The sequence below is a fragment of the Poecilia reticulata genome, chromosome 12 (genome assembly GCF_904066995.2).
Source record: "Poecilia reticulata chromosome 12, P_reticulata-male-v2, whole genome shotgun sequence".
Lineage (NCBI taxonomy): Eukaryota > Metazoa > Chordata > Actinopteri > Cyprinodontiformes > Poeciliidae > Poecilia > Poecilia reticulata.
The window spans coordinates 25,284,138-25,299,495 of NC_088841.1; the positions used below are offsets into that span (position 1 = coordinate 25,284,138).

General features: G+C 41.9%; 1 protein-coding gene across 1 annotated transcript; it reads right to left on the reverse strand.

The window, feature by feature from the left end:
- Positions 1-422: 422 nt before the first annotated feature.
- Positions 423-15,068, reverse strand: fech (ferrochelatase). The gene is made up of 11 exons (XM_081613578.1): positions 14,854-15,068; positions 10,746-10,836; positions 8,768-8,887; positions 8,540-8,688; positions 7,697-7,831; positions 7,507-7,613; positions 7,323-7,421; positions 5,944-6,051; positions 5,089-5,253; positions 4,246-4,305; positions 423-2,857 (listed from the first exon to the last, which is right to left on the reverse strand). The coding sequence occupies exons 1-11, from the start codon at positions 14,888-14,890 to the stop codon at positions 2,720-2,722; spliced, it is 1,209 nt and encodes a 402-aa protein (XP_081469704.1). The 5' UTR covers positions 14,891-15,068; the 3' UTR covers positions 423-2,719.
- Positions 15,069-15,358: the final 290 nt, after the last annotated feature.

Below are 15,358 nucleotides of genomic sequence, written 5' to 3' on the forward strand. Positions count from 1 at the left end.
CGAAAGAAATGCATATACTTTTGAAACTCGGAAATTGTCACGTTTTTTCAAGAAAATTTATAAGATTAATCTGAAAAAACATTTTTATAGCAAATTTACTACTTTTAAAACTCAGACATTTTTGTTTTTTCCCCAGAACATTTCTGACATTAATCTCAACATTTCTGAGTTTTTGGTTAAAAAATAGCCTTGTTTTTTTCTAGAGAATGTATTTGAATTGTAAATGAATTTTACTCCTTTTCCATCTACAGTGGCTCTAATACGTCTCACCTTGAAAAGCAGAAAATATAAATATTTTGCCAATTTCCACCCGTCTGACTGTTGATTTGGAGTAAAGTTAAACATCATTTTTACTTTTTGGACAGTTTGATGGTTGAAACTTGGACACAGTTGGACAACGAACACCAAACACACATCCAGACTGCTTTAGGAACGGATATTTATATTATTTTGAAGGAAGACCTCATCATGTGTATTTATGCAACATCATGTCCTAAAATTCATACAGCACCAGTTGTTTCAACAAATAAATGCTTTCAAACTTTAAGTTTTACTATATTCACATTACTTTCAATACCTGGTTTGAACACAATAACAAATAAATCCAAAGAGTAAAAAAAAAAAACAAAAAAAAAAACGTGTGGCAACGATTCCTTGTTTTAAGCTACATTACAGAGTTAAATTAGGAAACTAGTTTTTATTTTATGGCCTGAAAACTTCACAGAGTAGATCTACAACCTTAAATATTAAAATGAGAAAGTAGCTTTTAAGATTACACTGAATTTTATTAATGTTATAATAATAAGTAGCTTCGGGTCAGAATTTTACCAGATTCTTGGTTAGCATCGATTAGCATAATTTCTGACTGAAAATGACCCAATCATGTATGAAAAACATAAGAAAATCAAACAAACACATTGAAGAACAAGAAGATATTTGCTAACATCTTAAAACACTCATTTCACTCAATATGTATAGAAAACAAGAGACGGACAAACACACATCCTTCACAGCAAAAAGCCCAGTGTTAAATTAACTCTGAAGAGTGTGGACTATATTAACACTGATAAAGTGTTAATATAAACTCTGTGGGAGTTAACAACAAAATTCCCAGTGTTGATTTAACTCCAACAGAGTTGATATCAACACCTTTTCAGTGTTTATATAGTCCACTCTCTTCAGTTAAATTAACACTGGGCTTTTTGAATTCTAATCCAGTGGAAGAACAAAAACAGGCAATTCTGTGCGTAGATTAGCATCAAGAAAAGTAATTTAAAAATATGCCTTCATGGAGATTTATCACAAACAGCAACTCTGAAAAGCTGGGAATGATGTTCCATCTTTACCAAAAATAAAGCCTTTAAGCAATGGCCGCTCTACTAAAGGTAGCACATGCTAGCTTAAATGGTATTGCTAAACAAAAACCATTTAGCATCTTTTAATTATTACAGCAAGCATTAAACATAAAATCTCTGTCTCTGCTAGACAGCTTATACAAGCTAAGCCTTTGCATGCTGCTAACAGTAAGCTAACTATTTTCCATTTCCCTTTCAAATTAGTTTACAGACATGTAAACAGTTTCAGCAAACCAACTAGTAGGTAAATGTTTTTCAGCTTGCTAACTGCTAGCCTTTTCAGTTAGCCTACTGCAAGCTAAAGCTTTGCTTTTCAGCTTGCTAGCACCATCAACTTGGTAGTAAAGCCTTTTCGTCAACACACTAAACCAATCCTCTGGTTACCTTAGCAAAGCAAACTCTTTATTTTCCCGATGTTAGCTGAGTTTACTGCAAAGTGAAGCTTCTTAGCTAGGAGAATGCTTTAAAAAAAGCTCCACTTTTTAAGTTAGCTTAATGTCTGCTAAATCTTTTCAGTTAGCATGTTAGGTAAATGTTTACAGTTAGCTCTTAGGAGGCTAAGTTTTACTGCTCTGTCTAAATTTTTACGCTAGCTTACTGGAAGCTAAATCTTTCCGGTTAGCATGCAGAAGGCTAGGTTTTACTGTTAGCTAAACCTTTTCAGTTTGTCAACCCAGCTAAAGATTTTCAGTTCAATAAGAACAGTGATGTTTCTCTGTCAAGTCACAGCAGGAACAAACAAATACTAATGTTGGGGTGGATTTTATCCAGTGTTTAAAAGGCACAAAGCTGCCAGAAAGAGCAGAAAAACTACAGAGCCCACATTTTTACACACTTGCATTTAAAGGCTGTTTATAGATGGAAAAAAGTAAATTTACCCCCAAAAACGTGGAAATTTCTGAGTTCCAGATGTCAAAAATGTTCGACTTTGGAAACTCAGAAAATGTAACATTTTTCCTGAGTTTTTTCTTGCAAATTTTCGACTTTTGGAGTGAAGAGATTAACAAGTTTTTCTCTAGAAACTGTCTGAGACTCATCTCAAAATTTCCAAGTATTTTTGGTGGAAATGGACTTTCTTTTTCAACGTATGGTGGCCCTAAAAAGCCGTGTAGGCATTGGATTAACACCTGCAGGACGTTCTGGAGCCATTTAACTAAATGTCTCTGCGGTCGGTGAAAAACGTGTCGGCATGGGAGACTTAAAGAAAATAAACTCAGTTCCTTTATCTACACGGACCAACCAACCAAAGGGAATCTCCAAAAATCACCATTTAAAATGAACTTGAGCCAGAATCCAGTCCGTCTTGCTGCTTGTTGACCAACAGGAGGCCTTCAGCGTCTCGGAGTTTGGTATAAAACGCGGCGTTATGACAGTTTCTGGCTGGCGAAGAAGGCCTTGGTCTGGCCGCAGGTGGGGTTGGTGCAGAGCGGGCAGCGCAGCGTCAGCTGGCGGGAACACGGCTCGTTGGACTTCAGGTGGGACTGGACCAGGTCAGCCAGGGCCTGGACACGAAAAGACCACAGCTGGAGACGCTTTTCAGGACATACTCATAAATATTCAAGCTGTTGAACATCAAACCAACGAGTCAGGATGAAGACGACCCGGTTGAGTCCGATACGGTTTTGCTCCTGACAAACAGCTGGACGTCATGAAATCGAGTTTTCACGGAAAAAGTAACTAAATTAGATTCTGTTAGCTTGTGCTCTAAACGTTTCTTCAAATGTGGTGTCGTAGGTTGGAAGATTATAATTTTATTATTATAAGGTCAAAGGTCACATTAAACGTTTGCCATATAAACTTTATATTTTAATAAAACTTTGTGGACTTTTTCTTCCCACTTCATTTGAAATCATGTAGTTTTGTTGTTCCATAAATTGTAAACATTAAATTCTATTTTTATGACTATTTTAATGATTTTTTTTTAGTAATCGGTTATTCTCATGATTAATCAATTAATTGATTAATCACATAAAAATTTGGTGCATTCTGCAGATTTTTTATTAAACAATTTAGGACTTTGTATACATTACAAATACATGAAGAAATGCAAACAAAAATAATTTAAATGCCAAAAATGCTATTTTTAGTGAACTTGGTCATTTTTAACAAATGATGCATCTGCAGCTAAAAATACTTTCTATTAATCTGATGATTATTTATCAGATCAATAATTAGACAGAAAAAGGCTTAATGTTAAAAATCTAAAAGTGTCACCATTTTGTTCTGTTAAAACATTTTTACAGACAAAGAAAATTTCATATATTTAAAGCAAAATTTATAGATTTTTGTTTACAGTTTTGCTGCTTTTTCAAATCTGTACACTCCTGTTAATGATTAATCGATTGTGAAATTACCTGATGACTATTTCAGTAATCGATTAATCACGATTAATCGTCTCAGTATTTGTAAATGCAGTGGATTATAATCCCTGCAGGTTTGTAATCTGAGCGCTGAGCCTCCGTCTGGCCGTGCAGAACCAGATCAACACATTTTCTTCATCTTCCAGCAGCAGCAGTGAGGAAACCAAACCATCCTTCAGTAACTACCAACTAATCATCCTGTGGATATTGATTTCCTCCCAGGCCGACCGACACTCGCAGGTCTGGGAGGGTCTCTGAGCGCAGCAGGTCCGGCCAGCCGGGCCACTCCGTTCTCCTGTAGTCAGCTCCAAAGGTTCCCATTGATCTGAACCTTCCTTAATAACAGCAGCAGCTGCAGCGACTTCAAGCTAAAACAAAATCCTGTTCAAATATCCGGATGATTAAAAACATTTGATTCCAGTTGGGAAACACAAAGTGACGCTGCTCTGTTGGGTTTTTCCTTCTTTAATTCCTTCAATCAGCTGTTAGATAAAAAGCTAAATGTGACGGAGTGACGAGGATTCGTTCACCTTCATGAAGAGAGGGTTTCCGTTCAGCGACTCGGCTCTGCGGATGTTCTCCACTCCACACTGGAGGAAACGGAAAAACATCATTTACTTTGATTAAAGCTACATTTTCATACAGGATGGTTTTATCGCTTTAAGGAAAAAGTACAGATAAATGTTCGCCTGCTCAATTTGCACCGGTTTTCTCTAAAATAAACTTTTTTATTTGTCATTTTTTTGTTTTCCAAAAACTCCAGCAGCCGTTGTACAGCGGCAAAACCAACTGACCAAGCATGCTGGAACTCTTGGTGGGGTTGCTAGGCAACGGGGCTGGGCTTGGCCGGGGTTGCTAGGCAACGAGCTGAGACCTTCCAATCCAGATGTTTCTGAAACGGCTCAACGACACTAAAAAACATTAAACTCATTACCAAAAACCGGTTTTGTAAACCGTTTCTAGAAGCAGCTGAAACCCAAATGAAGGTTTAAAAAAAGTCAGTAATGGGTCCTTTAAGAGGAAAATAGTTAATTTTGGAAGCATTTCAACAAATGAGTTATAACATGTTGGATCAATAAAGTATTTCTGACTCTGCCTGCACTTGTTTTCTATATTTATTGTTTTCTTTTAACCTTTAAAATTCTTCAGGTTTTGATCTCTTCAATTTGAGAAAAAAAAAGGTTATTGGGCTTCATTTGCACTTTTTTAAAATCCATTTATTCCGTTTTAATCTGAAGTAAAAGATTCAAATGTATTTTCCTGGAAGTTCTTCTAACATGTGAAGCAGTTTGTTATGAACAGCTGAAATTAAACGGTGAACATTTGAAGGTCACGGTTTACATGCAGGAACTGTTGGTGGTCAGTCTCCTCACCTCTTCGGCCAACACCTGAGCGTACTCGATGTCCAGCTCATGCAGCGTCTCTATGTGGTCGGACGTGAAGGCGATGGGAACCAGCAGGATGTTCTTCTTCCCGCGCTCACTCAGACCTTTGATCACCTCGTCGGTTTGGGGCCCGAGCCACTGCATGGGGCCCACCTGCAATGCAAACCGAGGGTTAAACCTGCAACGGCAAACCGAGGGTTAAACCTGCAACGGCAAACCGAGGGTTAAACCTGCAACGGCAAACCGAGGGTTAAACCTGCAACGGCAAACCGAGGGTTAAACCTGCAACGGCAAACCAACAGTTGTTGGTTATCGTCTGGCGCCATCTTGTGGGGAATAATTAACAGTGCAGCAGATAATTTAACAGTTGAGCAAAATCTTTCCCCTTAATTGTTTCCCTTTGCCAATATTTATTATAGTTTTGTTGTCAAATCTTACATATTTGCACCAGTTTAACCGACAGTTGCTTTATTTTTCAAAATAGTTTCTATGGAGAATTTATTTTTGCACTAGAATCAAAAATGAGTTTGGTGTCAAATCATAGCCAAAATATTTTAAACACCTTTACAAGCAAAAAGACTTAGTTTCTGATTTTTCTACATATTACTATAAAGTTGCATGAATAAAATGACCAACGTTGAAAACATGATGTGACATAAAGTTCATCCACGTTATTAAAACTATAACACTATAAGACATTAACTCGTTTAAAAGGTTCAAACGTGGCGGCCATCTTGGAAAGTTACATCCTGAAAACCAAGTGGCTAAAGGGAAATGTGAATAAAGAAGAGGAAGTTAATGTTTACAGTAACATGTAGCATTAGCATAAACTCCCTGACCCACCCTGGACTGCCACACCAGTCTGTAGGGGTTGCAGTGTCCCAGTCGCTCCATCACCCGCTGCACCGTGGCGCCCACTTCCTGCGGGTACGGATCGCCCCGGTTTACCACCTGCAGACACAAACAGGACGTCTGCAGGAGACTTTCCAGGAACTTACTGGAGACTTTTACTGACCGTAACAAAAACGTTTTTGCTGCTTTATCAGAAATTACTGGTAACTTTTCAGAAACTTTCTAGAAATTTCTAATCTCCTGGATTATTTTCTATGAAATTACAAAATACTTTAGTGCAGCTTAAAGGATAATGTCCCAGAATTCACAGCATACGTTTCCAGATTATTCAGGGTTCTTTCCAGAACTTAGATGCTGCTTTGTCTTCAGCTTATTTTCTTCAAACATTTTTGCAGCACATACTGTACGTTTTTATACTTACAGGGTAACTTTATGCAGCTTCAAGTTTCCAAAAACGAACATGTTACTTTCTCAGATCTTACAGGATACATTTCTAAAACTTGTGAGACATTTTCTAGAACGTTCCAAGTTACTTTCGAGAACAGTTGGATGGTTTGTTGGCTGGATGAACAGTTGGATGGTTTGTTGGTTGGATGAACAGTTGGATGGTTTGTTGGTTGGATGGTTTGTTGGTTGGATGGTTTGTTGGTTGGATGAACAGTTGGATGGTTTGTTGGTTGGATGGTTTGTTGGTTGGATGAACAGTTGGATGGTTTGTTGGTTGGATGGTTTGTTGGTTGGATGGTTTGTTGGTTGGATGAACAGTTGGATGGTTTGTTGGTTGGATGGTTGGATGGTTTGTTGGTTGGATGAACAGTTGGATGGTTTGTTGGTTGGATGGTTTGTTGGTTGGATGGTTTGTTGGTTGGATGGTTTGTTGGTTGGATGGACAGTTGGATGGTTTGTTGGTTGGATGGTTTGTTGGTTGGATGAACAGTTGGATGGTTTGTTGGTTGGATGGTTTGTTGGTTGGATGGTTTGTTGGTTGGATGAACAGTTGGATGGTTTGTTGGTTGGATGGTTTGTTGGTTGGATGGCTTGTTGGTTGGATGAATGCTTTAAAAAATGCTTTACTTTAGCAGAGATTACCGGTCATTTTCCAGAATACCTTTCCAGGTTAAGTAAGTTACGTTCCAGAAACTCACTGGAGAAACTTTCTGAAACACTTTTAGTTTCCAAGATGTAAAGGTTGCCTTTCCAGAACTTTGTTCTTTATATTTAGTTTTCAAGCTATGATAGTCTCGTTTAAGTTTTGGCTTTAGTGTAAATCGCAGCAAAACGTCTTAAAAACCCTTCAAGTTAAAACGAATCAGGATGTAATTGATTGATTAATCAGCCTCATCAATAAATCCCAGATCTTTTTGACTTACAGACATTGGAAGCGAATGAGCCGAGAACAAAATGACGACATCTTCTCTCTTATCGTCTGGAAACTTCAGCAGCTCATTTCTGATGTGTTCTGCAAAACACTAAAAAAAAAAAAACATTAAATTTAGAAACATTTTCTAATTTTTTTATTTTTATTTGAATTTTCCAGCAGCTGTAATTTCTAACCTCCACCAGCAGGGGGTGTGTTGGCCAGCGGTCGATGACGCTCCAGCGCATCTTCGGCCTGTCTCCTCTGTTGCTATAGTAACGGTAGATGGCGTTCAGGCTGCTGCCTGTTGACGGAGACGACGCGTTATCGCTTTAAGCAGCAAACCGAATTCGGATCGTCTCCAGAGAGAACCGACGGGCCGCCAACCTGTGGTGGAGCAGCTGTACTGGGGATACTGGGTGAAGGCCACGGCTCGCTCCACGCCGTCCCGCTCCATCTCCTCGATGGCGTCCTCCGTCAGCGGGTTCACGTACCGGAAGCCGATGTAGAACTTGTGAGGAGCTGAGAAAAGGTTTGAAATAACGAGTCGGTCCAATCAAACGAACAAACTAAAGCCAAAAAGAACTGTTATTTCAAAGCGATTCTTCTTTTTGAACACATTCTTTAAGGTGAACCGTCTCATTATTCTGAACAGATTACTATTATTTTGAACAAAGTTTGTAAAGCTGCTTGGTTCTGGCTTTAAACTGCCAACTTTAACTAAAACTGAGAGGAAAACGCCACAAAAGTCTGAAAACAGACAGAAACTGTGCTGAGCAGCTGCGGATTGCGGCGCTTCAGATAGCAGAGAGCTGCAGGGCGTGAGCAGACACTCCTCCACTATCTTCCCTCACAGTTTGGTTATCAGATGACAGCGCTAACGGCGATGCTAGCAGCTTCCACAGATGCTTCTTTCACTCTGTTCCGTCTTAATCCAACTGCACAGAATGAACGGTTCCAGGATTATTGTTTATGATCATCTCTATTGTAGAAGTACCATAACCCACTGTCTGTCTGTGTCACGCACAAATCTGTCCCCCTGGAAACACAACCTGATCTAACAATCCACAACGCTAACCAATTACAGAGATGCTAACGTCTTCAGAACATGCTAATTGTTTTGAGAAGTGCTAACTGATTTTACAGATGCTAACATCTTCCGGGGATTCTATTCAGTTCCAGAGATGCTAACTGTTTTCAGCGATGCTAACCGCTTCTAGAGATGCTAACCTGTGTCGGGGCTCATGTCGTCCAGCAGCCTCACCATGCCCTCGCCCTGCATGGACGTCCAGTGTTTGATGGGTGACCCGCCGCCGATCTTGCTGTACTGCTCCTGGATCTTCGGTGTGTGTCGCTTGGCGATGAACGGGCCGAGCTTGCTGCGGGGCAGAGAGCGGGTCAGAGGGTTAGCGAAGCGACAGAGATGCTAACGGAGACGTGCTAAGTGCTGAAGCTCACTTCTGAACAGGAAGCTTCATCAGGTCGGTGTCCATGAAGAGCCGCAGCAGGAAGTCGTGGACGTCTTCCAGTTTCTCCGGACCGCCCATGTTCAGCATCAGGATTCCTGTTTTAGGCTTCCTGATGGAGGAGAGATGGAGGCATCCAACTGTGCATCCAACCAACAATCCATCCAACTGTGCATCCAACCAACAATCCATCCAACTGTGCATCCAACCAACAATCCATCCAACTGTGCATCCAACCAACAATCCATCCAACTGTGCATCCAACCAACAATCCATCCAACTGTTCATCCAACCAACAATCCATCCAACCAACAATCCATCCAACTGTGCATCCAACCAACAATCCATCCAACTGTGCATCCAACCAACAATCCATCCAACTGTGCATCCAACCAACAATCCATCCAACCAACAATCCATCCAACTGTGCATCCAACCAACAATCCATCCAACTGTGCATCCAACCAACAATCCATCCAACTGTGCATCCAACCAACAATCCATCCAACCAACAATCCATCCAACTGTGCATCCAACCAACAATCCATCCAACTGTGCATCCAACCAACAATCCATCCAACTGTGCATCCAACCAACAATCCATCCAACTGTTCATCCAACCAACAATCCATCCAACTGTTCATCCAACCAACAATCCATCCAACTGTTCATCCAACCAACAATCCATCCAACTGTTCATCCAACCAACAATCCATCCAACTGTTCATCCAACAACAATCCATCCAACTGTTCATCCAACCAACAATCCATCCAACCAGCAATCCATCCAACTGTTCATCCAACAACAATCCATCCAACCAACAATCCATCCAACTGTTCATCCAACCAACAAACCATCCAACTGTTCATCCAACCAACAATTCATCCAACCAGCAATCCATCCAACTGTTCATCCAACAACAATCCATCCAACAACAATCCATCCAACTGTTCATCCAACCAACAAACCATACATGGATGGATCCAACTGTTTATCCATTCAGGACGACGATGAGAGAGATCTGGGACGGACTTCCATCCCATCCCAAAGCACAAGTTTGTGTTGAACAGGCGGCAGATTCTGATTCTACAGAGAATTCACAAAACAGAACTGCAGACAATCGAACTGATCAAACTGACCCGGCTGGGGAGGTTTCTTCTGAGGTGAAAGTCACAGCACCGTGTTTGAGTTCACTGATTTCATGTCTGGCTTTTTCTGAGTAGACATCCATAAATGGCGGATCGTCCGGTGTCTCTGACAATGAATGTTCCCTGGACCAGGCAGCAGGTTTAACCCACAGAAGCAGCTGCACAGCCCCAGCCAAAAGTACTGTTCAAAAAAAGAAAATGACCCAGGACAATGCAGATCACCCTGAGGTTCAGGAAAGACTAAACCACCCCGGTTGAACAACCAGTCTTTCCTCAGAAGACAGACTTTGGGATCAGTTCTTGGGTCTCTCACAAAGGAAGGGGCCTTTGTGAGAAGGCTGTCTTTGGGACAAAGTCAGACTGTCCCAACGACAGTCCCTGGGACAAGGCAGTCCTATAGCCTGCCTGGTTCTCTTCCTTCTCACAAAGGAAGATGCCTTTGTGAGACGGCTGTAATTGGGACAAAGTCAGACATTCTTTAGGACAGTCTGACTGTCCTAAATGTATGGAACCTGGGACCAGGTTCAAAACCTGGTACCTTCCTCCACACCAAAAACCATTCAACAGTTCATCCAACCAACAAACCATCCAATCGTACATCCAACCAAGAAACCATCTAACCGTACATCCATTCAAGAAACTATCCAGCTGCGCATCCAACCAACAAACCATCCAACTGTTCATCCAATAAACAAACCATCCAACTGTTCATCCAACCAACAAATCATCCAACTGTTCATCCAACCAACAAATCATCCAGCTGTTCATCCAACCAACAAACCATCCAGCAGTGCATCCAGGTATGCAGGTGTGTGAGGTACCTGTTCTCCTGTGTTTCTGGAGCTGTTTTCTGAGCTAAGGCTGCAGCCGTGGATCGTCTCCTTAAAGTCAACCCAACGTTGCTCCTGGACACTGAAACAGAAAAGAAAAACACTTATTGTTTCCATAGCAACGATCAGAAGCAAGACCTTGCCCCAGAACTACAGCGAGCTCACTGATGAGGTCATATGTGACATCATGTGCATCACAGCAGATCAAAGAAGTTCTGAGGCTTTGAATGCTGGAATCTCAACACATCAGCCAGAATCCAAACGCTTCATTGAGATTATTTTGTGACTAGTGACCATTTTCATTTTCCAACATGCCATATCCTTTTGCTTTACCACTTGGTTTAGGAGTCGGATATCTGGTGACAAAAGGGATGAAGAAGGTGTATGACCACTTCTTCCCAAAAGACGACTCAGACGAAAGGAGTGGAGACGACTCAGACGACAGGACCATTCAGGACGACGAAGAGCGAGATTTGTTCTGGGACGGAATTCCATCCCGTCCCATAGCACAACCTGACCTGGATGGGGATGAAGAGCGAGATTGGTTCTGGGACGGATTTCCATCCCGTCCCACAGCACAACCTGACCCGGAAGGGGATGAAGAGAGAGATTGGTTCTGGGACGGACTTCCGTCCCGTCCCACTGTACAACCTGACCTGGATGGGGATGAAGAGAGAGATTGGTTCTGGGACGGATTTCCTTCCCGTCCCACAGAACAACCTGACCCGGATGGAGAACGACAAAACCACCCCGGACGGGGTGGTTCAACTTCTTCTTCTGAGGAAAGACTTTGGGACCAGGACTTGACCATTTCACAGAGGATGAACCTCCCCGGACGGGGTGGTTCATCCTCTTCTTTTGAGGACAGACTTTGGGACCAGGACTTGACCATTTCACAGAGGTCGAACCTCCCCGGACGGGGTGGTTCAACCTCTTCTTTTGAGGACAGACTTTGGGACCAGGACTTGACCATTTCACAGAGGATGAACCTCCCCGGACGGGGTGGTTCAGCCTCATCTTCGGAGGAAAGACCTTTCGACCAGACTTTAACTATTTCACAGAGGTCGAACCTCCCCGGACGGGGTGGTTCGACCTCTTCTTTTGAGGACAGACTTTTCGACCAAGCTTTGGACATTTCACAGAGGTCGAACCTCCCCGGACGGGGTGGTTCGACCTCTTCTTTTGAGGACAGACTTTGGGACCAACTTGTGAACATTCCACAGAGGTCGAACCTCCCCGGACGGGGTGGTTCGACCTCTTTTTCCAGGGAAAGACTTTTCGACCAAGCTTTGAACATTTCACAGAGGTCGAACCTCCCCGGACGGGGTGGTTCGACCTCTTCTTTTGAGGACAGAATCTGGGACCAGGTTGTGAACTTGCCACAAAGGACAAACCACCCCGGACGGGGTGGTCAAACCTCTTCATTTGAAGACAGAATTTGGGACAGGTTTGTGAAAGGTTCATAACCTCAACCTCTTCAACCTCTTCTCTGACTACAGACTTTGCGACCAGGCTTTGACTATTTCACAAAGGAAGAACCATCCCGGACGGGGTGGTTCAACCTCTTCTTCCGACTATGGACTTTGGGACCAGATTTTGAACATTTCACAAAGGAAAAACCATCCTGGATGTGGTGGTTTGCCATTGGAAGAGGAGGAGAAACTCTGGGACCAGTTTTTACTACGGAAAAACTGATCCAGATGGTGAAGTTTTCTATGACTTTCTTTGACAAAAAGATTATTTTGCGATTACAGCTGCCGCAAAGCCTCATGACAACGACGGAGGACAACCTCTGTACCAGTTTCACAACAGTCTCAGAAATGGTTGGCTGTTTTTAAAGCGTTCAGAAGACGACGTGTACAAGAGGGAGATTCATCATGAGACTCAAACACATGAAGACAAACACCACACTCTGCAGAAAATCCTAGCTAACGATTTCTCCTGCCACTCCTCTCAAAAACAACCAAGCTGGTTTTGGAGAGGAGCAGGAAACAATGAATATTGTGAATCAACTATAAAAAGTTAATATCCTGTTTGCAGGTTTCTCTCCAGACGCTCCGGCTTCCTGCTACAATCTAAAGTCATCATTGTTGGGTTGATTAGTCTCTAAATTTTCCTCTGGTGAGAATAAAACATTCATTTTGTGAATAAAACATCAGGGCTGCACAGTGGATCAGTTGGTACCACTGCTGCCTTGCAGTAAGAAAGTCCTGGGTTTGAATCCCAGCCTGGTTCTGTCTGCATGGGGTTTTCTGCTTCTCCAGGTCCATATGTGGGTTCTCTCTGGGCGCTCCGGCTTCCTCCCACAGCCCAATAACATTTACTGCACTTTATTATGGATGTGTATTATTGTTGTTACGGCCCTGGGCCTGAAGGGCTGGGCTCCAGGTGTCTTGTTGTCTGTCTTTGTGCTCCTCCCCTTTACAGGTGCTGCTGATCCGGTTCATTTGGAGCAACAGAGCATTTAAACCTGGTGGTCTCCACCTTCAGCATCCACTCTGCTTCTTGATGTTTGTGGTGCTCTGTTGTCGGACATTTCAGTTTGTTTTTGCACTTCAACACTTCCATATGCACTCACACGTCACATCCAAGCGTTTGCATTACACCACTGATACTGACATCCACAATACATTGTTGTTGTTTTTGTTAATAAATATTCATTTTTCTGCACTTTAACCCCTGAATGACCTCCTGTTTTTGTTATGACCTTGAGCCAGTTGTAACAATATTTATATTATTAATATGTATTATTATTATCATATTACTATATATAACCAGTACCAACACTAAATCCAAATACAAAAAATGCAGAAAAAATGACCAACTAATTAACAATAAAACCCTAAAAAAATTTGAAATCAATTTAGAGCTTAGGTTTCTGAATCTATAGATATATATTCAGGAACCTGAGCTCTTAATCGATCTATAATTTATTTGAGGGTTTTATTGTTAATTAGTTGGTCATTTTTTCTGCATTTGTTGTGTTTGGGTTTAGCGTTGGTACTGGATGTGCAGATTAAGCTTCAGATTATTTGAATTTTCTCCTGAAAAAAGATGGTTAATTCATTGGCTGGGTGATGAAGTCATTACTTAGTAAAGCCTTTGGCGTTAACGACTGAATATTTGAAACAGCCAGTTTGTGTCAGTTGGTGGGAGATTGTGGTTCCTTTAGACGGGAAAGGTCTGATGTTTATCTTCAGGATGCTCCACGGGGGAGAGCGTGTACGTCCTGTTCTGTAGTGTGTGGGGGGGCAGACTCATTCTGGAAGAAGACCGGTGTAAAAACAATGTCTGGCATCCAATCTCAGACTTCAGAAACCATTGGCAGGCACTCTGTGGAATCAGAGTCCAGTAGTTTTGCGTTTAACAGCGTAAGAAAAGCAAACATAACGTTTAAACTTTCAAAACAGCTGCAACGTTCATGGCCCCAACGGCTGCAGTATGGCGCTTGGCCGCCAGGGGGAGAGCGTGAAAAGGTTACGCAAGTGTAAAAGTCTGCAGTTGTGTAACGACGTGTAACATGTTGGCTTGTCACTTCGCTTCCCGCGTCTAAGCAGAACCATGATGCGTTCACGGAGCAGCTTACTGACGCTAAATGGGGGATAAGATCATTATGTAACGGAGACGTTAAACTGAAACACACAATTAAGGCTGGAAACTTTGTCAAGATGGAGAAAATCAGCACTGGAAACAGGAAGCACGAACATCTTGAGATAATTCTAAACTATTTAAATACACCGAATGATTGAGAAGAGCAGACATGTTTTTAAATATTTTAAATACTAAATAGCGAGCTGCTGATTATTATAAGTTTTCGCGTCGTAATAAGACGTGTTAAAGGGCTAGATGTCACGGTGAAGAGCTGTTTTTGAAAATCTCCCGACCGGAAGTTGTATCTTCCTTTCGGTAGCTTGATGCTTTTACACGTAGCGTCAATGTCAGGGTCCAAAAGAAGCCCCGACAAGAAAACAATACACTTTAAAACAACAAAAAAGCCATAACATTACTCTTTGTTTAAAGACATTTAAATTAGAGATAATTTTAAAATACCAGAGCGGAGTTTTAGTTTGTATAAATTTCTGAACATTCAGATACTCACAGTGAAACAAGCGCCCGGCGCTGCCCAGCGCTGCCATCCCGCTGCAGTTCCCGGATCCCGGCTGAAACACGCTCCAGATGACCGCTCTGCCTCCGGTGGATCCCACTCGTGTCAACAACCCACAGGACAGGCTGAATCGCGGGTCAGCCCCGGTGCGAAAGCCAGATTCCTTCAGCTACAGCCGGCTGAAGGCGCGGACTTCCGGCAAGTATAATGTGATAACAACTCACTTCCGGTTACAGACTTAGAAAATAAAGTCGCGGCGCAGCAACACTCTTGATGAGGACGAAATTATGTTTTGATTTAATATATATTTTAGAAATACATGTCACTGGAGTATAAAAATGCAACGTTATGATATATATTTTTATTTCATTGGTCCATGTGGCTATTTTAAATGTTACACAATGAAGATGTTTTTGCTTTGGTAGCAATCAGTCATGCAACCAATCTGAAGAGGCTTCTGACTGAAGACTGCTGCTGCATGATAGTCACATTTATTTCA